Below are 24,445 nucleotides of genomic sequence, written 5' to 3'. Positions count from 1 at the left end.
CATCCTTGAAGCAGGTCATGTGTAAGGCAATCAAGTTGTGCAGCTGGGAGTCTAAAAGACTGAGAAAAAAAAAAAAAACCAAACACCACAAATCTAGGAAGCCACAGAAACACGGGATCAAGATGGCTGAACGATATAGAGGGTGACAGATGGCTACAAACCGGTCATAGGCCATCACACTCAGGAGCATGTCTCTCTTCCATGCCTCCAAAAATGGCCGAGAGACACATCTGAGTCAGGCAGCCTGCATAGGAGATGACTCTGCTGTGAAATTGGATGTCCACAATCATCTTGGGGACCGTGGTGGAGATGAAACCGATGTCAGGCAAGGACAGGTTGGAGAGGAAGAAGTACATGGGGGTGTGGAGTTGGGAGTCAGGGCTGATGACCAGGATGATGAGCAGGTTCCCCAGCACCGTGACCAGGCCCATGGACAGGAACAGCCCAGCGACGACCGGCTGGGCTGGATCCTCTGAGAGTTCGAGGAGGAGGAATATAGAGACATCTGTTAGATTCTGTCGGTCTGTATCGTTTGGACAACTTTTGCCTAGAAAAGAGGGTTGAAAAATCGGAAACAAGTAAACCAACAGCCGGCATTGTGTCTGCATTTTGGATATAAGCAATTCACAAGTAATGTTTTCAGATTTCAGAGCAATCCACACTCAGCAACATTTTGTAGTTCTGACAAACTCAATTGCCATATAACGCTTTCAACAACGATTGCTGTGTTATTCACGTCTTGCTTTACACACCTGCCTTAGAGAAAATAGCTTCAAGAACCTTCCAAGAACCAGATCATCATATATAACAAATTCGTTATTGCTAGTAAATACAGCCTATCTTTTTCAAAGAAAGGGATGTAATAAAACCATTGTCTTCACTTTAAGAAAAAGGTTATCCTAATTAAAGGAAATTAGGAACTCAAATATTTTATTTATTCTTCTAGATTGATATAAATTCCCTTGATGTAGAACATTTGTAAACACTGTATAACAGCTGAGACCATGCCACCTGGAAGTGAAATGATAGTTGATAGTTCATAAGCAGAAAATAGTTCCACATGCCAGTTAGGTCCTAGTGATTTCATCATTGTGTTTTCTGACTTTTCTCCTTCAAGAGAGTAATTGCTTCCTCAAATCGGTGGGTCTTGTTTTAAACTTCATGAAAGCTCTAACTCCTGTCATTAGCTTAGGTGGACTTAGAGTTTTCATCAGAAAGTTTGGCTGGATGCGGTGGCTCACGCCTGTAATCCCAGCACTTTGGGAGTCGGAGGAGGGCGGATCATGGGTTCAGGAGATCAAGACCATCCTGGCCAACATGGTGAAACCCCGCCTCTACTAAAAGTACAAAAAGTTCTCCCGGCATGGCGGCACACGCCTGTAGTCCCAGCTACTCGGGAAGCTGAGGCAGGAGAATGGCTTGAACCTGGGAGGCAGAGAATACAGTGAGCCGAGATCACACCCCTGCGCGCCAGCCTGGGCAACGAGAGCAAACTCCGTCTCAAAAAACAAAAAACAAAAAGAATCAAGTAAGTCAAAGTCACGCTGATGACAGCCAATTTTGGTGAAGCAAGGAAGTGTCAATTCAATCATCAACATAGATGTTTGCTTTTGCTGCCGCCTATGTGCCAAGCAAGATATCGGCTCTGGGGAATCAGAAACCAAAGAGACTCACTTCTTCCTCTCACAGTTCTCAGTACTTACTGAGAGAAGGACGAAACAAAATGTCCTGTCTGGAATGCAGGGAAACCAGAACTTCAGGTCAGGGGATATTTACGTTGAATTGTGTGGAGTTGAAGCTGAAAATCTTAAGGAATGTATCTAAAATTCACTTTGCCTTTAATTTATGCATCCGTCAGCTAGAGATCACGCAGCGGGCACCCACGATCGGCTTAATCATCGCTCACTTCCATTGGATCAACTGGAAATCAAGTCAGATGAGAGTGCTGAGTCTCAGAGGATGGACATCTCACCCCTTGCCATACAGAGAAGTAGAAAGGGCGGTATTCAAAATTCATGGCCAGACTCGGGTACTGTATTTCCCGGTCTTCCAACTCTCAAAAAGTTGTGGGTTTTTTTGGTTTTGGTTTTGGTTTTGGTTGTTTTGAGACAGAGTCTCATTCTGTTGCCCAGGCTGGAGTGCAGTGGAGTGATCCCGGCTCACTGCAACCTCCGCATCCCAGGTTCAAGCTATTCTCCTGTCTCAACCTGCCGAGTAGCTGAGATGACAGGCGCCCGCGACTACGCCCGGCTCATTTTTTTCTATTTTGAGTAGAGACGGGGTTTCACCATGTTGGCCAGGCTGGTCTCGAACTCCTGACCTTGTGATTCACCTGCCTCAGCCTCCCAAAGGGCTGGGATTACAGGCGTGAGCCACCGCACCCAGCTTCCAAAAGTTTTCAGCACAGCTCAGAGTTCTGAACCACAGGCACGTCGGAGGAGCATTTTTGAAACCCTTTCCAGCTTCCTCAATAGGAATGGAAGCCAAACTCCGAATCGATGACTCCTTTGAGAAAGTCGAGAGCTGTAAGGAAAGCCAGGAACAGGGCAAAGGGAGAGAGGCGTCCCGAATGATCCTGTGCCTATTCTTTCTGGAATCCTTGATGTGATCTCAGCTGCCCTTTGTATACTTGACACAGTGATTGTGGCACCCACTGGTCTAGCTGTGGTCTCCAAGGAACCCCCAAAGGGAAGGGCACAGTGAGCAGGGGCACTCACCTGAGTGACAAGGATTTGAGAGGGCAGGTTGGTTGCAGGGAGAGGACTGGCCAAATGCCATGTGTCTGGACTTAGACTGCCTGGTTCAAATTGGACTTCACCGTTTTTGATTTCATAATCTAGTACGAGTTCTATGAAAAGGCGTTGCTCCTTTTCTAGTCTGTAAAGTCATCATGAAATCTGCACTAATAACGTGGAGACTACGCAGATGAAATGAAACTGCATAGAGCATAGAGCTCAGAGCCTGGCCTTCAGGAAGCCCTCAATAACTGTTCATGATGCCATGGTGTCTATCATCATCCTCTTTATCCTCATCATCATCTTCATAATCTTTTTGTTGTTCGTAGGGAATCATTTAGAGGGACTGATTCCCGGCTATCATGGGTGAGATGTCTATGAAAAGGACAACCAGTGGGGGAGGAAAGCAAAATTTTGAATAAGATTTCTGAGACCCCCCAGCACAACCAAGAGCAGAAACTCCACAGTCTGCTGAGCGGACAGTTTGCACATTGGTCTCCTCCCATCTGCCCACTGCACTCTCCTGTTTGTCCTGAGGAGGAGGAAGGAAAACAAGTCTCCGGACCGTCCCTGAGCACTCACTTGAAGGGGTGGCCTTCCCCTCCACACCTGTGGGTATTTCTAGTCGGGTGGGATGAGAGACTGAGGAAAGAAATAAGACACAGAGACAAAGTATAGAGAAACAACAGTGAGCCCAGGGGAGCGGCGCTCAGCATACCAAGGATCTGCAGAGGCACCGGCCTCTGAGTTCCCTCAGTTTTTATTGATTATTATTTTTATTATTTTAACAAAAAGTAATGTAGTAGGAGGGCAGGGTGATAAGAAGGAGAAGGTCAGCAACGAACATGTGAGCAATAGAATCTATGTCATAAGGAAGTTCCAGGGAAGCTACTGTGACTGGACTTGCACGTAAGCCAGATTTATGTTTCTCTCCCCCCAAACATCTCAGTGGAGTAAAGAATAACAAGGCAGCATTGCTGCAAACATGTCTCGCCTCCCACCATAGGGCGGCTTTTCCCCCATCTCAGAATTGAACAAATGTACAATGGGGTTTTATACCGAGACATTCAGATCCCAGGGGCAGGCAGGAGACAGCGGCCTTCCTGTCTCAACTGCAAGAGGCTTTCCTCTTTGACTAATCCACCTCAGCACAGACCCTTTAAGGGTGTCGGGCTTGGGGATGGTCAGGTCTTTCTCATCCCACGAGGCCACATTTCAAACTATCACATGAGGAGAAACCTTGGACAACACACCGCTTTCAAGGGCAGGGCTCCCTGCGGCTTTCCACAGTGTATTGTACTCCTGGTTTATTGAGACTAGAGAATGGCGATGACTTTCACCAAGTATACTTCATGGAAATATCTTGTTAACAAGGCACGTCCTGGACAACTGTAGATCCCTTAAACATTGATTTCATACAACACATGTTTTTGTGAGCTTCAGGTTGGGTCAAAGTTCCTGGGGCAAAGCTGCACATTAACAACATCTCAGCAAAGCAATTGTCGAAAGTACAGGTCTTTTTCAAAATGGAGTCTCTTATGTCTTTCCTTTCTATATAGACACAGTAACAGTCTGATCTCTCTTTCTTTTGCCTACACTCACTGAACTGCCCTTCCTCTCTGCTGGGCCATGACCACGGAGAGCAGGTCCACTGTCCTCCCTGCTTGGTGCACGATGGAGGCTCAGACTCCGTCCTCGAGGCTGGCAAGAAGACAGGGTGAGACATGAGCCTCCTGATACAGGTGATGGGTGTGGAGCCCACAGGACTGGACCCTCACACTGCAGGGCTGGAGGCACAGACTGACTATTTACTGTTTTGTGGCCCGGGGGACTCAAGGCACAGAGCTTCTCATTAGCCAAAGTCGCCCAGATTCCTCAGCCTCCAAGGATTTCCTCATAATAATTCAAGAAGAAGAGAAAAGTGAGTGTCCATAGAAGCTTTGGGGCTCTTCCTCTCATCAGGAGAAAGCTGGTGTGTATTCTTCCCTTCTTTCTTTTCTTTTTAAAGATCCAGCTGCTTTAATTTTCATCTTTTATTATGGGAAAATATTCCACCTATAAATATTAAAAATTATAAATATATATTTGTTCTTATAGAATGGCCTGTATAAACATTTACAATTTCCACTCTTTTTCAGTTTACAGTTTAATGACATTAAGTACGTTCACATTGTTTAGCAACCATCACCCCCATCATCTCCGGAACAGTTTTATCTTTCAAAATGGAAATTGCACCCATTTAGCAAGCTCTGCACTCCTCTCTCTCACCCACCCCTGGAGGTCACCTTTCTAGTTTGCAACTCTATGAATCTAACTACTCTAAAAACTTCATTGATAAGTGGAATCATACCGTGTTTATTTTTTTTGTTTTGGAGACAGAGTCTTTCTCTGTCAGCCAGGCTGGAGTTCAGTGGCATGATCTCGGCTCAGTGCAACCTCCACATCGTGGGTTCAAGCCATTCTTGTGTCTCAGTCTCCCGAGTAGCTGGGATTACAGGCCTGCGCCACCACACCCAGCTAATTTTTGTATTTTTAATAGAGACGAGCTTTCACCATATTGGCCAGGCTGGTCTCGAACTCCTGAGCTTAAGTGATCCGCCTGCCTCAGCCTCCCAAAGAGCTGGGGTTACAGGTGCGAGCCACTGAGCCTGGGCGTGTTTATCCTTTTGGGATTTATTTATTTCACTGACGATAATGTCTTCAAGGTTCATCCATGTTGTGGCCTGCGTCAGACGTGCCTGTTTGTTTTTGTTGTTTTTTCTTTTGGTTTGCTTTTATTTTGTTTTGTTTTGCGTTTCCATGGAGTCTCACTCTGTCGCCCTGGCTGGAGTGCAGTGGCACAATCTGGGCTCACTGCAACCTCCGCCTCCCGGGTTCAAGCGATTCTTGTGCCTCAGCCTCCTGAGTAGCTGAGATTACAGGTGCGTGCCACCACACCAGCTAATTTTTGTATTTTTAATAGAGATGGGGTTTGCCACGTTGGCCAAGCTGGTCTTGAACTCCTCACCTCAGGTGATCCACTCGCCTCAGCTTCCCAAAGTGGTAGGATTACAGGCATGAGCCACTTGGCACAGCCCAAGGATGTGCATATTTTCTATAGACTTTTGATGATAATCCTTTGACAGGAAATATTTTGTGAATATATATATATATACATGTATATATATACAGAGAGAGAGAGAGGGAGAGAGCATGTGAGAGAGAGAGAGAGAGAAAGAGAGAGAGTCTCCCTTTGTCACCCAGGCTGGAGTGCAGTGGCACAATCATAGAGTGCTGCCGCTGTGAATTTCTGTGCTCAAACAATCCTCTCACCTCATCCTTCTGAGTAGCTGGGACTACAGGCATGTATTACCATGCCCGGCTAACTTTTTGTTATTTTTTTTGTAGAGATGAGGTCTGACTTTGTTGCCCGGGCTGGTCTTAAACTCCTGGCTGAAAGTCTTCCTACTGCCTTGGCCTCCCCAAGTGCTGGGATTACAGGTGTGAGCCATTGCATCTGGTGTGAAGCTGGGATTGCAGTTGTGAGACATGGCATCTGGTGTGAATATCTCCTGGTAAGTACCTTGTACTTTCACTTTCATTAAGATGTCTTTCGACCTCGTGAAATTATCTGAAAAACAGGGATGAAGCACTGTACTGCTCCATCTTCCCTGCAGGCACTTGGTCCCCATCCTCCTCTCTTGCCCCCCTTTTCTAGTGAATGGCCAGACAGGAACTATTGCAGGTTTTGTGGGCCATATGGTCTCTGTTGCAAATATAACAACTCTGCTGTTGTAGTGCAAAAGGAACCACAGACCATATGTAAACCATCTTTCCTGCATGACCTCTGTAATCTTTTAGAAATACACGTTGGGACACATCACTGCCTGACTTAAAACGTGCAGATGACCTCTTCCGTCTCCTAAGCTATTAGGTTAGTGCAAAAGTAATTGCTGTTTCCACCATTAAAAGTAATGGCAGAAATTGGCTGGGCATGGTGGCTCACACCTGTAATTCCAGCAGTTTGAGAGACCGAGGGGGGTGGATCACTTGAGGTCAGCAGTTTGATATCAGCCTGGGCAACATGGTGAAACCCCATCTCTTCTGAAAATACAAAAATTAAAATTAGCCGTGGGTGGTGGCATGCGTCTGTAGTCCCAGCTACTTGGGAGGATGAGGCAGGAAAATGGCTTGAACCTGGGAGGCGGAGGTTGCAGTGATCCAAGATTACACCACTGCACTCCAACCTGGGTGACCGAGACAGACTCTGATAAAAAAAAAAAAAAAGTAATGGCGGAAATCACAATTACTTTTGCACCAACCTAATAAAAGTCAAGTCCTGACCACAGCCTAGAGGGCCGGCTAGGACCTGGCCCTCGTCACCCTCCCCAAGTTCATCTACTGAGACCTTCCGTTTCGTCTCTCCTCCCCGCCCCAGCCTCCCATTCCTCACTCGTGTTGCATCAGATGCCGGCGCACCCTGGTGTCTCTGCATGCGCTCTTCTGTTAGCCTGGAAAGTTCTTTCCTGCCTCTTCATCCAGCACTACTAGATAAGTCCCCCTGCCTTAGCCTAGCCAGGTACCCTGTCATTTAGTCTCAGAGTATCTTGAATGTCTTCTTCACAGCCCAACTTACAATCCTCACTCACTCGCTGAGTGGGTGCCATCCTTTCTCTCCATCTAGAATGCAAGCTCCCTGAGGGCAGGGGCTGGAACCATCTTGTCCTTTGCCAAATCCCCAGTGCCATCTCTGGCACTGAGTGGGCATTATGAAAATATTTGCTGAGTGCATAAAAGGAGGGAATCATGGATTTAAGCACTCAGCTTGGCGCCCTGGGGATGGGGCTCCATAAAATCAGTTCCCATTTTTCCCTCTCCTCTTCTCCTGGGAGGTGGGTGTCTGGGTTCTCCTGCCAGGAGAGCTTCTCTCTCATAAGACTCCAGGTGCCTCTTGGCCTAGGCCTGCCTCCTGCTAAGTGAGCACTCTTTAGGGCAAGTCTGCATCAACTCTGCTGAGATCCAGCCACCAGAGATGGATAACATGGTCAATGCTTGGGAAGTCCCTGGGAACAAGGCTTCCTAGTCATCTGAATCAACTAGTTTGAAGTCATAAACTTACCAGATGTTGGTCAGCTGGCATCTTAGTGATGAGCTAGTCCAACCCCTCTTGTTGTAGTCAAGTCACTTATGCAAAGCCACCACTTGGCTGGGAATCCAAGCTCAGGCCAGGGCTCTCTCCATGGTCCCAGGCTTTACACTAAAGGAATGTCAACTGTTCTCTAGAATCACTTGGACAACTTTGTACTTTAGTGTCTCCTTTTCCTATTCTGTATTCTGGAAAAACAAAGTTTTCCTTGTGATGGAACAGAATCTTTACACTGTGTTATTGCTGGCATTGCTCTAAATTTAGCCTTGGTTCATCCCCAGCTGGAGTGAATGACTTTAATTTGATCAGCTATTGTATGCCCTTGGGAGCCTCCGAAGGGTGTCCTATGGCCTTTAAGGCTCCTTTCCACTCTTAGAACCTGACTTTGGGCAAACACACACTCCAGCTCGTTCATGTCTAGATAAGACACCCAGAGGCCATGGCCAGGGTTCCCCCTGTCTGGGCCTTATTGCTGTTGAGAGGATCAAGGTAACAGTCAGGGCCCGAGGGTTGTCCAGAAGAAAGCACAAAGCGTACCGAGCGCTGGTTTGACAGCACTTAGGGGTGCGACAGAAACCTTCTGTCATGGAACCAGAGATTGGAGACCGTGGGAACACATCTGAATCCACATCTCTGTGACAAGGTGGTGCTGATTTCCAGTGGTCCTCCCTGGTGGGGGAATCTCGTAGCTCTGACTCTGGAGCTTGTTGTTGGGTTTCTCTTTCAATATGAGATTGTCTGTGGCCCTAGAGTTCCTCCCTTATGAAACAATGATGCCTCCCAACACAGGATATCCCAGGCTGCAAGCCTGTCCCTTCTGCCCAGCTTCCTTACCCCTGTGCCCCAAAAGCCCACAGCAGGGCCTGCCAGAGCCTGATAACATATCTGTCACTGTCCCAAGGGGGCAGGGGCAGCGACGGAAATATTAGGCCACAAAAGGCATGCCTGCAGGCATATATGAGGTAAACACCCAAAGCCAGATGTCAATGAAACAGTAATTCGGTGGAATAGGAGAGGTCATATTCTCATGCAAGACTGTCTAAATGCATAAGTCTCTTTGGGCACAATCTGCCAGGGGACAATGGTTCATGTCGAGCCAGGTATTACACTGCCTTGCTAAGAACTTCCAACACACACTTACACACACGGATACACACGCACATATGCATGCACACACATGCATGCACACATGAACCCACACACACACATGCAAGCACACATACAGATACACACACAAACACACATACAGATACACATACATACAGGCACACACACGCACACACACAGATACACACATGCACACACAGATACACACACATGCACACACAGATACACACATGCACACAAACACACGAAGGCACACACACATGCACATGCATACAGACACATGCACACAAATACATACACACATGCACACACAGATACATGCACACAAATACACACATGCACAGATACACATATGCACAGGGATACACATGCATGCACACACATGCAAACACACATGCACATGCCCAGACACACATACGGACACACATACATGCACACACATACACACATGCACACACACATGCACACGCACAGACACCCATGCATGCACATACAGGCACACACATGCAAACATGCACATGCAGATATGCATGTACACACATGTACACACAAACACACATGCACACACCCACATGCACGCACAAAAACACACGTGCACACATGCACACAGATACAGACACATGCACAGACGCACACTCATGCACACATCCGCACGCACACACACGCTCACACACATGCACACACATGCTCATGCACACACGCATGCACATGCTTACAGATGCACATGCACAGGTGCACACACAAGCACACACACGTGCACACATGCGCACACACATGCACACACACGCACACATACACACACACCACTCCTTTTCCATTTCTCTAATTTCCAATTTTTTTCTATGAGCTTCCTGAGACTCATGATCTTGATTCTAGAATGAATTTAGGGAGTAAGTCTGTATTATTGAAATGTCAGTAAATTCAAACGTGCCTAAGAACCTTTTTCAATGTTGGGGAAACCATCTCACAGATCATTCAGATGACCCCAGGAGACACTTCACCAGGGACCCTTGTTCATCTCCCTCTCCCTTCTGCCAACCTCTGTGCTTTAATATCAGGGGACAAACCTCTCGATTTTGGTTTCTCATCTCTTTGTCCTCATGTACACTGGACTGCACTACTGTGTCAAAGCTACTTGCAGCCTGACCTGGGAAATGCACTTTTGGATTCACTCAATTTGCCACCTGTTTGGGTGGTTTGGGCTGGAAAGTGCCCTGCTCACACTCTTGGCTCCCAGCTGCTCCTGCTTTGGGGGTGCCTAGAGACCCCAACTCATCCAGTGGGTCACATACCCACAGTGGGGTCGGGGATGCGACTGAGAGTTGTCTGGGCACCTCTCTCCAGCAGCATTGAGGATGGAACTCAGCACTGTGTGACGTTGGCTGGTGGCCACTGCCTGTTTAGGTCCAAATGGCCCAGCCTGATGTCCACATGCACCTCTGTGGCACACTGGCCTGCAGAACCCCGAGCATGCACTGCATGCTTCTCACCTCTAGAGTGGTCACCCAGACAGCAATACAGACACACCAAGAAAACCCACAGGGAAGCCCAGAGTCGCCCGTTCTTCTAGGGCTTTGTGAGCCTCTGTGATTTGAGTCACGAGCTTCTTGTGGTGATTTCATTTAGCTAAAATCCAACACAGTGCATTTAGAGACTCTTTCTCTTGGACATGATATGGAGGCCTGACCATGGTTTGCTGAGATAAATGTCCCAAAACAGCCCTCAATAAAACCAAATAACAGCTCATCAACTCCTCACATTTAAACAAAAAAAACCTGACATTTTATAAATAGCAAATATTGGATGACAATAAGGCACAGGAAAAAGCTCATAAGTCCAGATCAGCAGTCATCATTCAATTGCTCGTTAACTACTGACTGCACCTGTACTGTACCAGCACCGCATCCTAGATGCAGGGACACCACATGAAATAAGATGACAAAGCACCTGCCCCTGGGGAGCTGAGCCACTGGCAGGAGAGACAGTCCCTAAACGAATATCTCCATCCTGTGGTTTCTGGGAATGACAATCACATAAAAGGATAGAAAAGGATGGAGGAAAGCTAATTTAGACAACTCAGGATCAGAGTGGGGAGGTGGTTGCATCCCTCAAAATTCAGAGTAGCTGGAGTGCAAGCCTTGCATTAGCTGAGCCTGAATCCTGGCCCTGCCGTTGTCCATGGTGTCCTCAGGCAAATGGCTCAACTCCTCTGACCACTGACTTCAAATGCAGAACAGGGGACCAGAGTCCCATCTCTCAGGGTTGTTGCTATGGACTGAATTGTTTTCCCCCCAATTCGCTCATTAGGAGCTAATTAAGTTTAAAGGAAGTCATAAGGGTGGAATCCTAATCTGATAGGATTGGTGGTTTTATAAAAAGAGATGTCTCTGTCTCTGTCTCTCCCCCTCTCTGTCATGTGAGGACAAGCAAGAAGGCTGCTGCCTGCAAGCCAGGAAGACAGCCCTTACCAGAAAGTGATTGGTGGATACTTGATCATGAACTTCTGACCTCCAGAACAGTGAGAAAATCAATGTCTGTTATTTAGGCCATCCAGTCTCGTGTACTTCGTTATGGCAGCTGGGCTGGCTGAGGCAGTTGTTGAGAGGAATCGACAAGGTAGTTGGGGTAAAGCACACAGCACGGCCACAGCTCACTGAGCACAGTCAGTCTCATTCCCCTTGAATTGTTATTCTCTGACTGGAGGATTTTCATGATGGCTTTTCTCCAAGAAGCTCCCTGGGGTCTTTGTAAATATGGGGATGTTTCTGACAAGAAAAATCCTTACTGTTCTTAACGTTGGCAATGATCAGGAACAGCAAGACATGAAAATGAGAAGGTGGCTGGAAAAGAGAGGACTCGCAGAAGAAACCAACAACCACACAACACACACATACAGGAGGAATCCTGATGCAGGAGGAGAATAGAACAGCAGGGGACCCCGAGACTGAACTCTGCGTCTCATATATTGAGATCATTCCCTGATATGGTTTGGCTGTGTCCCCACCCAAATCTCATCTTGAATTGTAGCTCCCCTAATCCGCATGTGTCATGGGAGGGACGTGGTGGGAGGTAATTGAATCATTGGACGGGTCTTTCCCATGCTGTTCTCATGATAGTGAATAAGTCTCATGAGATCTGATGGTTTTATAAAGGGGAGTTCCCCTGCACGAGCTCTCTTGCCTGCTACCAAGTAAGACGTGACTTTGCTCCTCATTCTCCTTCCACCGAGATTGTGGGGCCTCCTTAACCATGTGGAAGTGTGAGTCCATTCAACCTCTTTCCTTTATAAATTACCCAGCCTCAGGTATGTCTTTATTAGCAGCATGAGAACAGACAAATACATTCCCTAAGCCTCTATTTTCCTCTGAGACAGGCTTACCCCAAATAGCCCCATCTTTGCAGGCCTTGAATAGTAATACTGTTATGTGTTATATTAACATGTATTTTACTGAAGGTCTCTGGTTTTTGTCTCTCTGAACATAGGCAGGCATTGCTGAAACTTGCAGATGACATTCCAAAATGCGTTCTATCTTTGGATAAGCAGAGTGGTGAGGAAAAATTGTACATACCTTCCCCTCAGTGATGAGGTACCCGCTGTGTGGCCGGCCATGGTATAAGCCTTTTGGCTCTGCTAATTCATTAGGGCTGAGTCTGATGGATCCTCATGGGGAAGACTAACAAGGGAATCCTTGGCAACCATTAGGAATAACACTCATGACCCAGAGAGTGGTTCTGTCTTCATGGGGCATCATCTGTCTTGTTTACTAAGTGACCTTCTGGCTCATTTTTCTTCCAGCCAGGGTTGGAATTCAATAATCCTAATTCCTTCCCAAATTTTAGAGCTGGGAAATGCATTCCTCGGGTTTCTTCTTTTCAAAAGCGAACAATATCTGTGGAGCTCAACTCCTACATAGTGTGACTTTGTCTGTTTATGTGGTTCTCTTGCTGACTGCCTGATTGCAACCGTGCCTGAACTCAGGCCTCTGTGCTTCTGAATCTTAGAAATGGTGGTTGGCATGTCAAACTTGAAGTCATTGTCCTTTAGTTATCTGAGTGTTATAATTGAACAGCACATTTATTAACAAGACTTTAGTAAATCCATCAGCATTCTAGGAAGCTTTGATTCATTGACCTAACTCTAATGTAAGCAAAGGTGGCCAGAGAGTTGCTAACAAGAATTCCATCTTTCCTCAGAACCTTCGATTCGATTGGGTCAAAGTTTATACCTGTTTCATGAAAAATGCAAAACCAATTAATCACAGCTGTTCATAGTATGCCTATTCTAAGAGACCTCTGCTGTTCCTACTCCAGGCACCGCCAGCATAATTAAAAGTCACAGAAATCAAACAAATGGCCTCTGGCTAAATTATAGAAGATTAACCCAGGAAGAGCACTTATTAAATAGTAAGCAGTCCCCGAAAATATTAAAGTACAAAAAGGATTAGAAATTGTTTTAAGTGTTGGTTCCAACTTCAGGTGCTGGTCTTCCACTCCACTGTGGAAGGGAACAAATGGATTTTCCCATCCTAAAGACAGTGACACTCATCATGCCCCTTGGAGGCTTAATAACATCTCACTTTATTTTATTTATTTATTTATTTATTTTTGAGATGGAGTTTCACTCTTGTTGTCCAGGCTGGAGTGCAATGGCGCAATCTCGGCTCACTGCAATCTCTATCTCCTGGGTTCAAGCCATTCTCCTGCCTCAGCTTCCTGAGTAGCTGGGATTACAGGTACGTGCCACCATGCCCAGCAAATTTTTGTATTTTTATTAGAGATGGGACTTCATCACTTTGGCCAGGTTGGTCTGGAACTCCTGACCTCAGGCGATCTGCCTGCCTCGGCCTCCCAAAGTGCTGGGATAACAGGTGTGAGCCACTGCCCCCGGCCAATAATATCTCACGTTAAGCATGGAGTTGCTGTCCGCTGTGTGGCCAGAGATAAAACAATCCTCCATTACAGAGAGAGGTGGTATTGGGCTACTTTTTTTTGGAAACAACAGCAAAATGTGAGGCAAATCGCTTTTAGATCCTGGTTACACTGCTGGATGGAGATTAGCAAGCCTGTGATAGGGTAGCCTGGTGGTGCATTGGGGGACTCCTAGCCATGTCAGACAGGACAGATGCCTTTGAGGAGAGATGGCACAGCGCTGGCTCTCAGGCCCCCACTGCATGGGGACCAGGCTGTTTATGGATCGGGTGGGAACCCTGTTAGAAATATAAGAGGAGGCTGGGTGTGGTGGCTTACGCCTGTAATCCCAGCACCTTTGGAGGATGAAGTGGGTGGATCGCTTGAGCCTGGGAGTTTGAGACCAGCCAGGGCAACTTGGCAAAGCCCTGTCTTTAGAAAAGTAATAATAATAGTTAATTAATTAGTTAATTATTTAAAAAAAGTAGGAGAAGTGGAGCTAAGGAACACAGAGCCTGCCAGAAAGCCAAGGTGGCCAGCTAAAAGGACACAGAAGAACATTACCATAGTTCTCTCTGAGCTTTTGGACTAGGGGTGCTTTCATGAGGTTTTCATATCAAACATACTTTACTTTTATACTTAGGGGGGAAAGACCTAATACATACAATAAAGGTAACACAAGACAAAACTCTCACCAAAGCCTAACATGTTAGATGCTCTACTGGATCTCTGAAATTTCTATTAGTGACCCAATGGGTTTGAATTCCATTCTAGATTTGGTAAGAAAATCCAAATACTCAATCCCATCAACCCCCCCCCCCAAAACCCGTCCACCCCATTTACAAAAGCCAAGTGAAAACTAAGGAGGGGCCGGGTGCAGTGGTTCACACCTGTAATCCCAGCACTTTGGGAGGCTGAGGCGAGGGCAACTGCTGTGGTCAGGAGTTCGAGACCAGCCTGACTAACATGGTAAAACCCCGTCTCTACTAAAAACACAAAAATTAGCAAGGTGTGGTGGTGGAAACCTATAATCCCAGCTACTCGGGAGGCTGAGGCAGGAGAATCACTTGAACCCGGAAGCAGAAGTTGCAATGAGTGGAGATTGTGCCACTGCACTCGAGCCTGGGTGAGAAAAAGCAAAACTCCAAAGAAAAAGAAGAAAGGAAGGAAGAAAGAAAGAGAGAGAGAGGGAGGGAGGGAAAGAAAGAGAGAGAAAGAGAAAAAGAAAGAAACAGAGAGAAAGAAAGAAGAGGAAGAAGGAAGGAAGGAAGAAAAGAGGGAGAGAGAGAGGAAGGGAGGGAGGGAGGGAGGGAGGGAGGGAGGAAGGAAGGGAGGAAGGAAACTCAGGAGGAAGGTGGAGTGTACAGTGGTACTGAGGCCCTCAGGTCCTAGCTGGCCCTGGGCAACAAGAGTGAAACTGGAAGCAAAAGAAAGGAAGGAAGGAAGAAAGAAAGGAAAGAAGGAAAGAAGGAAGGAAGGAAACTAAGGAGGAAGGTGGTGTACAGAGGTACAGAGGCCCTCAGGTCCTAGCCGGCACTGGCACCTACGTCGGTTCCAATGGGCTGAGCTTTGCAAAAAGCTCATTGTGTAACCCAGGAAGCCCAAATTTATTTCTGAGCAGATGTCTTTTCAAAGTGATTTTCCTTTTAGGAAGTGAGAGGAGAATGAAGGGGAGGTTTATCCTACTTCTGATGTTAAAAAAGTCAAAACAAAATAAAATGGTGTTCACTGCAACTATTGGCTGAAGCACTATCATCACCAGGACTGGTACCTCAAACACACCTCCTGACAGCCCCTTCCATTCTAATCAACGTGTGTCCAACTGTGGTCACCCAGTGGCTGTTTACCATTACTTAAAGAGAAATGCTCTTAGTAAGCCATAAAAATTACCATATTCACCATGTTTCTGCTTCAAAGAAGGTTTTAGATTAGCAATGGCTGGATCAATCCCTGCCAGTATGTTCTTGGGAACTAAAAGCCAAAAAGAAATATTTTAAATATGTGGTATATTTTTAAAATGTGGACTCTTAATATATTTTTAAATGCAATGTAGATAAGATTTTAAAATCACTTTCCAAATCAGTGCAAGAGTCACTCATTCTCCCTGTTAGATACACATACATACACACAACGCAATGGTATCCACGTGATCATCAAATGCTCCAGAGGGGTGGTTTTGGGCCCATTTTGCAATATTTAAAAAATGGAGCATAAAAACAAGATATGATATACCCATCCAGCAGAATATACCTCAGTAATAAAAAGAAATGAAGGCTCGGCATGGTGGCTTACACCTGTAATCCCAGCACTTTGGGAGGTCGAGGAGGACAGATTACTTGAAGTCAGGAGTTTGGAGTTTGAGACCAGCCTGGCCAACATATTGGAAAGCCCATCTGTAGTAAAAATACAAAGTTAGCTGGTCTTGGTGGCACAAGGCTGTAATCCCAGCTACTTGGGAGGCTGAGGCAGGGAGAATTGCTTGAACCCGGCAGGCAGAGGTTGCAGTGAGCGAAGATCGCACCACTGCATTCCAGCCTGGGTGACAGCGTGAGATTTCAACTCCAAAAAAATGAAAAGTGAAGTACCGATATGATACATGCTACAACATAGATGAACCTCTGAAACATTACATTCAGTTAAAGAAGTCAGCCGTGCACACACACACGAAACCATCCATCGCATAATTCCATTTGTATGAAATATTCAGAAAAGGCAAATCTAGAGAGAAAGTAGATGTGTGGTTATCTGGGACCAGGGGGTTGGGAATGGGGCAGTGATGGCAAATGGGCACAAGGGAGCTTGGGGGATTGTGAAAATGTTTTAAAACTGGAGGGTAGTGATGGTTGCACAACTCTAAATTTACTAAAAGTCATTGAATTTTATTCACGTGTAATAGACTTTTAAGAAAAATATACAATACTTCAATAGAGTGGTTAACTCTGGGCCAGGCACGGTGGCTCAAGCCTGTAATCCTAGCACTTTGGGAGGCTGAGGCAGGTGGATCACTTGAGTCAGGAGTTCAAGACCAGCCTGGCCAACATGGTGAAAACCCATCTCTACTAAAAAATACAAAAATTAGCCAGATGTGCTCACTTGAACCCAGGAAGTGGAGGTTGCAGTGAGCTGAGAGTGTGCCACTGCACTCCAGCCTGGGTGACAGAGCAAGACTCTATCTTAAAAAAAAAAAAAAAAAAATATATATATATATATATATATATATATATATATATATATATATATATATATAGTGGTTAACTCTGAAGATGAGCTTCCCTGGACTTAGTAAAGCAAAATGACTGTGACCAACTCAAAACCCACCATCAAACTCTCCCAGCACCTGCTGTTCTGCTTTCTACCCCAAGCTCTTTGCCTCTGTGTTTCCATCGTAAATCTGGAAAGAATTCGAAGACTCTGTGCTAAAGTGATTTGCTAAATATCATCAGAAAGGACTACAGAAAGATGCAGAGAGGATGGCAGCGTGACCGACTCCTTTGAAGGTGGTTTAAGACTCTGCTGAACTGACCCTAAGAATAAGCCCTGGGGTGTCAGAATCCCCAGGCAAAGCAGCTGGCAGATGACAGCACCCGCTGAAACAGAGGGCAGAGCAAGAATTCTGCAGGTGAAGCACACTGCAGAAGGCTGCGAGGAAGGAGTGGAAACCCAATATTCCTGCTGCACAAAATTGCTTCTTTTTCTTTGTTCCTCAGCTCAGCTGAGATCATGGAGAAGTAGCAACAGGAAATGGAAAGAAAGCGAAAACAAATTGCAAATTCAGTTGCACTGCTTTTTTAAAAAAGAACAAGTGAGACATTTTCAGCAGCAAGAAAACCTTGTTTCCTTTCTCGGAGGGCTTAACTAAATTCTTCTGCGGATGTCCCAGGATCAACAACCACAGGACATTCCTAGATTGTGAGTTTTCCATGTACAGGATGCCCTGGTGCCTTCGTGCCCATCAGCAGCAAGGGAGACTTCCCAGGGAGGCCCCGTGAAGTTGCTGGAGGTGGCTGATGATTTCCAGGGCCTCAAGGAATTGTCCCTTGGCTGTCCTCAGGGCACACCACTGATCCTGGGACCATGGCAGCTTAAGAGACCTGAGCTGAGGTGCTGCAAAATGCTTTCTGCTTTAATTACCTCTCATACATTTCTGGGCCCCGAGAAGGATGCAGTAGCCTGGGAAGTGTCAGCTCTCCCTGCCAGGAGTGGTACCTCTTTCTCATGTCTGCCTCTTGGTTTGTTCTCAAACTGTGGCTTCAGGAGGGCCTTGGCTCTTGGCAAATGCCAGAGGCTTTACAGTTTGAGAAAGAATCAGAATTTTGAAGAGGAGCTCAGAGAGGAAGGTCATTCTAGGATGCACTTTGCAGAATAACCAGGCAGTGAAAAGGTTAAATTGGCTGTGTATGACACAGGCCACTGCAGGGAATGTGCCCCTCTACTATGTGAAATGGGCTCTGATATCCAGAGAATCTTTTAGGACCTTTAAAATCACCTTTGATAACACAGTTGTCAGATTTTTGCATATCCTTGTTTCAAATTGGTTCAGAATGAGGTCGGGGACTAGGATGTGATTGATCACCGTCCTGCTCCACTTCAGATATGTTGGTGAAAACACTAGGGACCACTCTTCATGGAGATCCTACTGTGTGCAGGACCCTGTTCTCAGCAGTTGAAACCAGGGCCAACTTCCTCCTCATCAACTCCTTTCCTCTCCCACTCAGCAACCTCAGCGTCTCAGCCCCCAGTGTGCAGCTAGTGTGCACACCCCAGTGTTCACCCTACAGGATGGTTCTCTTTGGAAGATTTAAATCACCACCCCAAAGCTAAATTAGGCCCCCTCCACTGCTATAGTCTTCTTCCCTTTTCTAAAATAGCATTTGTCACAATAGGGCATGATGTTGTGTCTGGCTATTTGGTTAATGCTTGCCTTTCTCCCTCAACTGTTCACCCCATGAAAACAGGACCGTGTCTTTTTTTTTTTTTTTTTTGAGACAGAGTTTCACCCTTCTCACCCAAGCTGAGTGCAGTGGCGAGACCTCAGCTCACTGCCAACTCCACCTACCAGGTTCAAGTGATCATCCTTGTCACAGCCTCCCAAGTAGCTGGGATTAAGGCATGTGCCACCATGCCCAGATAATTTTGTATTTTTAGTAGAGGTGGGGTTTCACCATGTTGGCCAGGCTGGTCTTGAACTCCTGACCTCGTGATCCACCCACCTCGGCTTCCCAAAGTGACAGGATAATAGGCGTGAGCCACTGTGCCCGGCCAGTTCTTGTTCTTTTACTTATTTTTGGCAGATTACCCTTTACAAGCATTTATACACACACACACACACACACACACACTCCCACACATATGGGAGTTTATTAAGTATTAACTTACATGATCACAAGATTGTGATTGTGTTATTAAGTATTGACTTCCACAATCATATAGCCTATTAGTTCTGTCCCTCTAGACAACCCTGGCTAATATACACACAAAAGCACATACCGAAAAGTGGGGAGCCGCTCTGCCTCAGAGGAGCAGATGTCCCTTTCCTGGGTCCTCCTGCCATAGGTCGCAGAGTAGACGTTGAGGAACTTGGATTCATGGCAGTGCAGTTTCAGCTCCTGGTCTTCACAGACGGTTTGTTTTTTAATTCATCTGAAGCAGAAACAAAAATTGAAGGCACCATCAGCTTCCCCCAGAAGGAATTGATGAGCTCTGTCCAAGTCCACTGCTCATTTCCCTGGGGCTGCAACCTGAGAAGGGGGCAGTGGGGTTGGCCCTGTGGGCTCATGCTGTCTCTGACCCCAGAAAACAAAGCCCTCTGCAGGAAGCGGGTGGGAAGTAACCTGTTGACAAGCGCAAAGACCCTGGGAATTATACTAAGGGGTAAATGGACGAGAGGTGCTGGCGTTAAGGAGGCAGACACATGGAGTTAGGTCCCAGGAAGGGCCTGGCTAGAAAGGAAGTTTCTCTTGCTCACCACGTAAGGTCACACATTCCTTCACTGCAGGAAGCCTTTTCTCAAATGTTGGCTTGGGATCCACATAGGTAAAGACAGACCAGAAATTACTTGAAAGAAGCATTAAGCTTCTTTCTCTCTCTGGAGAGAGCCCAGTTAAACCTCACCTCCAGCCCCTCAACTGGCCTCCCCTTGTGTGTATGAATTATTTAGTATGTTAGTTTAGCTTAGTTTTTTTTTTTGATTTGTTTTTTGTTTTTTGTTTTTTTTGAGATGGAGTTTCACTCTTGTTGCCCAGGCTGGAGTGCAACGGCACGATCTCGGCTCACCGCAACCTCCGCCTCCCGTGTTCAAGCAATTCTTCTGCCTCAGCCTCCCGAGTAGCTGGGATTACAGGCATGGGCCACAACACACGGTTAATTTTTTTGTATTTTTAGTAGAGACGGGGTTTCACCATGTTAGCCAGGATGGTCTCGATCTCCTGACCTCGTGATCCACCCGCCTCAGCCTCTGAAAGTGCTGAGATTACAGCTGTGAGCCACCGTGCCCGGCATTAGTTTAGTTTTTTAGAGACAGGGATTCACTCTGTTACCCAGGCTAGAGTGCAGTGGTGCAATCATAGTTCACTGCATCCTTGAACTCTTGGGCTCAAACCTAGTCTCAAGGGATCCTCTCACCTCAGCTGTTCAAGTACCTGGGAATATATGAATGCACACCATGCCCATCTTACATTTATTTGTTTAAAAGACAAGAAAGAGGCCAGGCACAGTGGCTCACACCCGTAATCCCAGCATTTTGGGAGGGAGGCTGAGGCAGGAGGATCACTTGAGCCCGGAAGTTGTAGATCAATCTGGGAAATATAGCAAGGCCTCGTCTCTAATTAAAAAAAAAAAAAAGCAAGAAAGATGATATGATACCAAATCAAATCATTTCCTTTACTAGGAAAAGGGCAAAAACAAGGCATGGTGTCAGTTAAGAATCCCTCTTTAGAGAAGCATGCAAAGTCTGCCCCAAATCTGGTAAATCCAGGAACAACTGACTGTCAAGCTGATGGTGCACTCTAGGTTAGGATGATTTGGACCAGGTTGTACTTTGTTCCCAAAGAATTCAAGGAAAAGTTTGTTTGCTTGCTTAATCTGCTTATCATGGTAAAATCTTTCTTTGCAATGTCATACAAGGTTGGCATTTTGTGTGCACTGTTGAAGAAAACATAGTTAATTGTTTTTTTTAAAGAATGTACTCCAAAACCATTTAATTAGTAAAAATGTTTAGTAATGATTTGATTTTTTTGTTTTTTGTTTTTTTTTTGAGACGGAGTCTCACTCTGTAGCCCAGGCTGGAGTGCAGTGGCACGATCTCGGCTCACTGCAAGCTCCGCCTCCCGGGTTCATGCCATTCTCCTGCCTCAGCCTCTGGAGTAGCTGGGACTACAGGCACCCACCACCACACCTGGCTAATTTTTTGTATTTTAAGTAGAGACAGATTTTCACCCTGTTATCCAGGACGGTCTCAATCTCCTGACCTCGTCATTCACCAGCCTTGGCCTCCCAAAGTGCTGGGATTACAGGCATGAGCCACCGTGCCTGGCCCTTTGAGTACATTTTCTAAGAAGTTGGTAATGAGTTCAGATGTCTGCCTCAAAGAGATACTTGTGGTTTCCATTAAGGAACCCACCTTCCCTTTCTACAGGAGTATTTATGGGAGATATGGGCCTGGAGGTTGGAATCTATCCTGGTTGTACTTTGCTATACTGAAGTAAGGAGTAAACCTACAAATAAATTCATATTGAAGTGTACAAAGGGGGCTCCACAATAGATAGGAATTCTATTTAGTTTTGTTGGGTAACAAATCCTTTGAGAAGCAAATAATAGCTCGCCTGCAAAACTGGTGATCTGTATAAGTTGGGATTTTTCATGGATCAGTTTTGCTTGGATTGAACTATATAATCACAAATATATTTATACCCAGAGAGAGAGAAAGAATGTCTGTTGAAACTGTATCATCTTAATGTGTCTATAAAAGGCAATACCTGGAAGGTGGTAGGTGCCACACAGGTTAAGCTGTCTTCCCTCTGGGAGGCAGGCTTCTGGGAACTACACACTTGATAATCTTGCCCATAAAATGCCGATTAAACACTTATCGTAGAATGCCGAGGGCACTGTAGATTCAAATAGTCCCCATCACCGGCATAGGTGGTGTGGTTTTGCAGGAGTTTGGTTAGGTAACCTGGAATATATTCAGTCGGGTTACAAGAGGCCCAGGAACCCACCACTCCTCCTTGGGTTTGGGGACAGGAGGATGTTGGTTCCCCTGGGGAAGGGCTGTTGAGTTAAAAACATGTGGGATGGGGCCTCCCTAGCAGCTCTTGTGCAGAGGTCACCAAACCAGGCCCAGAGGTGGGGCACAGGAGCCAATGTCAGCTTTCATGTTGATAAGGAAGAAGGTACAGGAGTGCTGGGTAGAGAAGGGTGGGGTCCCTGGCGAGGGCTCCGCCCTCGGGCTTGTGCCCTTGGACCTTAGTGAGAACAGGCGCTCCTGTTTTCATGTCCAAATGTTGCATTTTCCAAGACTACTCTGGCCTGCTATGACCCGCATCCTGTGCCCATAAAAAACCCAAGACCCTAGTGGGCACAGACACAAGTGGCTGGACGTCAAGAGGAGCAGAGAAGCAGAAGAGCACACCAACTGACAGCAGCAGATGCTGGCAGGCTTTTGAAAGCAGGGGGATGTGGAATTCAGTCAGGGACGGTCGGAGGAGAGTCTGGCTGCTGGGCAGCACGACTCTAGGGGAAGACCACCTTCCCACTCCATCCCCCTTCTGGCTTCCCATCCATCTGAGAGCCACCTCCTCCACTCAATAAAATCTTGCGTTCATTCTCCAAGTCCACGTGCTATCTGATTTTTCAAGTACACTATGGCAAGAACTAGGGATACAGAAAGCCCTGTCTTTGTGATAAGGCAGAGGGCCTAATTGAGCTAATTAACACAAGCCACCTGCAGATGGCAAAACTGAAGGAGACCACTGTAACACCTGCCCACTGGGGCTTCAGGAGCTGTAAACACCCAATTCCACACGCTGCTGTGGGGTTGGAGCCCAGAAACGCTCCCAACGACCTGCCTGTCTGCACACTCCCTCTACGGGTTTGAGCAGCAGGGTACTGAGAAGCGAGCCATGCCCCTGTCACATGCCCTGCAAGGGGGATAACAGAACTCCTCCTGTTTCAATGTCTGGGTCAGAAACCTCTGTCTGGGATGGCCCACTGAATGGTTTGGAGGGCTCTTTCCCCTTCAGGGAGCACTAAGGTGTTGGCCAGGAGCCAAGAAGTCCTGAAGCACCTTTATAAACAAGGAAAAAAAAATCGGGGTGAGAGTCCCCTGGATGGGTGGATGCCCATCCTGAGGGAGGCTTTCATTTGCTCCTCTCCCACTAGTGAGGCCATGCCTTATTGGGATGAGAGGATGCAGTTTCATTTCAAGAAATCACTCTTGGCTCTGTCTTGGTGCTAGAGAGGAAAGACAGGCAGGGTGCCCTGTGCAGAGAGGTGATGGTGGGGCTCTGCTGTGGTTTGAATGGCGTCCCTTCAAATTCACGTTGATCAGTGTGGGGAAAAGAAAGAGAGATCAGATTGTTACTGTGTCTGTGTAGAAAGTAGACATAAGAGATTCCATTTTGTCCTGTACTAAGAATAATTCTTCTGCCTTGAGATGCTGTTAATCTGTAACCCTACCCACAACCCTGTGCTCCCTGAGACATGTGCTGTGTCAACTCAGGGTTAAATGGATAAAGGGCTGTGCAGGGTGTGCTTTGTTAAACAAATGCTTGAAGGCGGCATGCTTGTTAAGAGTCATCACCACTCCCTAATCTCAAGGACTCAGAGACGCAAAACACTGCAGAAGGCCACAGGGACCTCTGCCTGGGAAAGCCAGGTATTGTCCAAGGTTTCTCCCCATGGGATAGCCTGAGATGTGGCCTCGTGGGAAGGTAAAGACCTGACCATCCCCCAACCTGACAACCGTAAGTGGTCTGTGCTGAGGAGGATTAGTGAAAGAGGAAAGCCTCTTTGCAGTTGAGATAAGAGGAAGACATCAGTCACCTGCTTGTCCCTGGGCAATGGAATATCTCGGTGTCAAGCCCGATTGTATAGTCCATCTACAGGGATAAGGGAAAACCACCTTAGGGCTGGAGGTGGGACATGCTGGCAGCAGTACTGCTCTTTAATGGATTAAGATGTTTATGTGTATGCACATCAAAAGCACAGCACTTAATTCTTTACCTTGTTTAAGATGTAGAGACCTTTGTTCACGTGTTTTCTTACTGACCTTCTCTCTGCTATTACCCTATTGTCCTGCCAAATCCACCTCTCTGGGAAATGCCTGATAATGATCAATAAATACTAAGGGAACTCAGAGGCTGGTGCCGGCAGGGGTCCTCCGTATGCTGAACGCCTGTCCCCTGGGCCCTATTTTCTTTCTCTATACTTTGTCTGTGTCTCTTTCTTTTCCAAGTCTCTCGTTCCACCTGAATAGAAACACCCACAGGTGTGGGGGGCAACCCATTCCTCCAATCAGCAACCTCAGAATGTGACATTTGGAAATAGGGTGGTTGCAGATGTAACGAATTAACTT

At 46.5% G+C, this 24,445-nt stretch overlaps 2 protein-coding genes across 2 annotated transcripts in view; one reads left to right on the top strand and one right to left on the bottom strand.

Annotated features, from left to right (window-relative positions):
* Window positions 1–24,445, top strand: part of LOC134761888 (chitobiosyldiphosphodolichol beta-mannosyltransferase-like) — a 966,630-nt gene that overhangs the window by 913,085 nt on the left and 29,100 nt on the right. The gene's annotated exons all lie outside the window — the stretch shown is intronic.
* On the bottom strand, window positions 93–713 carry LOC134761836 (olfactory receptor 7E24-like). The gene has a single exon (XM_063726446.1). The coding sequence runs from the start codon at window positions 606–608 to the stop codon at window positions 165–167; it is 444 nt and encodes a 147-aa protein (XP_063582516.1). The 5' UTR covers window positions 609–713; the 3' UTR covers window positions 93–164.

Source organism: Pongo abelii, chromosome 7, assembly GCF_028885655.2.
Source record: "Pongo abelii isolate AG06213 chromosome 7, NHGRI_mPonAbe1-v2.0_pri, whole genome shotgun sequence".
In the NCBI taxonomy this organism is placed as follows: domain Eukaryota; kingdom Metazoa; phylum Chordata; class Mammalia; order Primates; family Hominidae; genus Pongo; species Pongo abelii.
Note: the sequence above shows the minus strand (reverse complement) of the source record. Positions and strands in the feature narration are given on the sequence as shown.

Excerpts from the sequence above, each read along its gene's own strand:
- LOC134761836 (XM_063726446.1), bottom strand. The coding sequence starts at position 608 with ATGCAGACACAATGCCGGCTGTTGGTTTACTTGTTTCCGATTTTTCAA.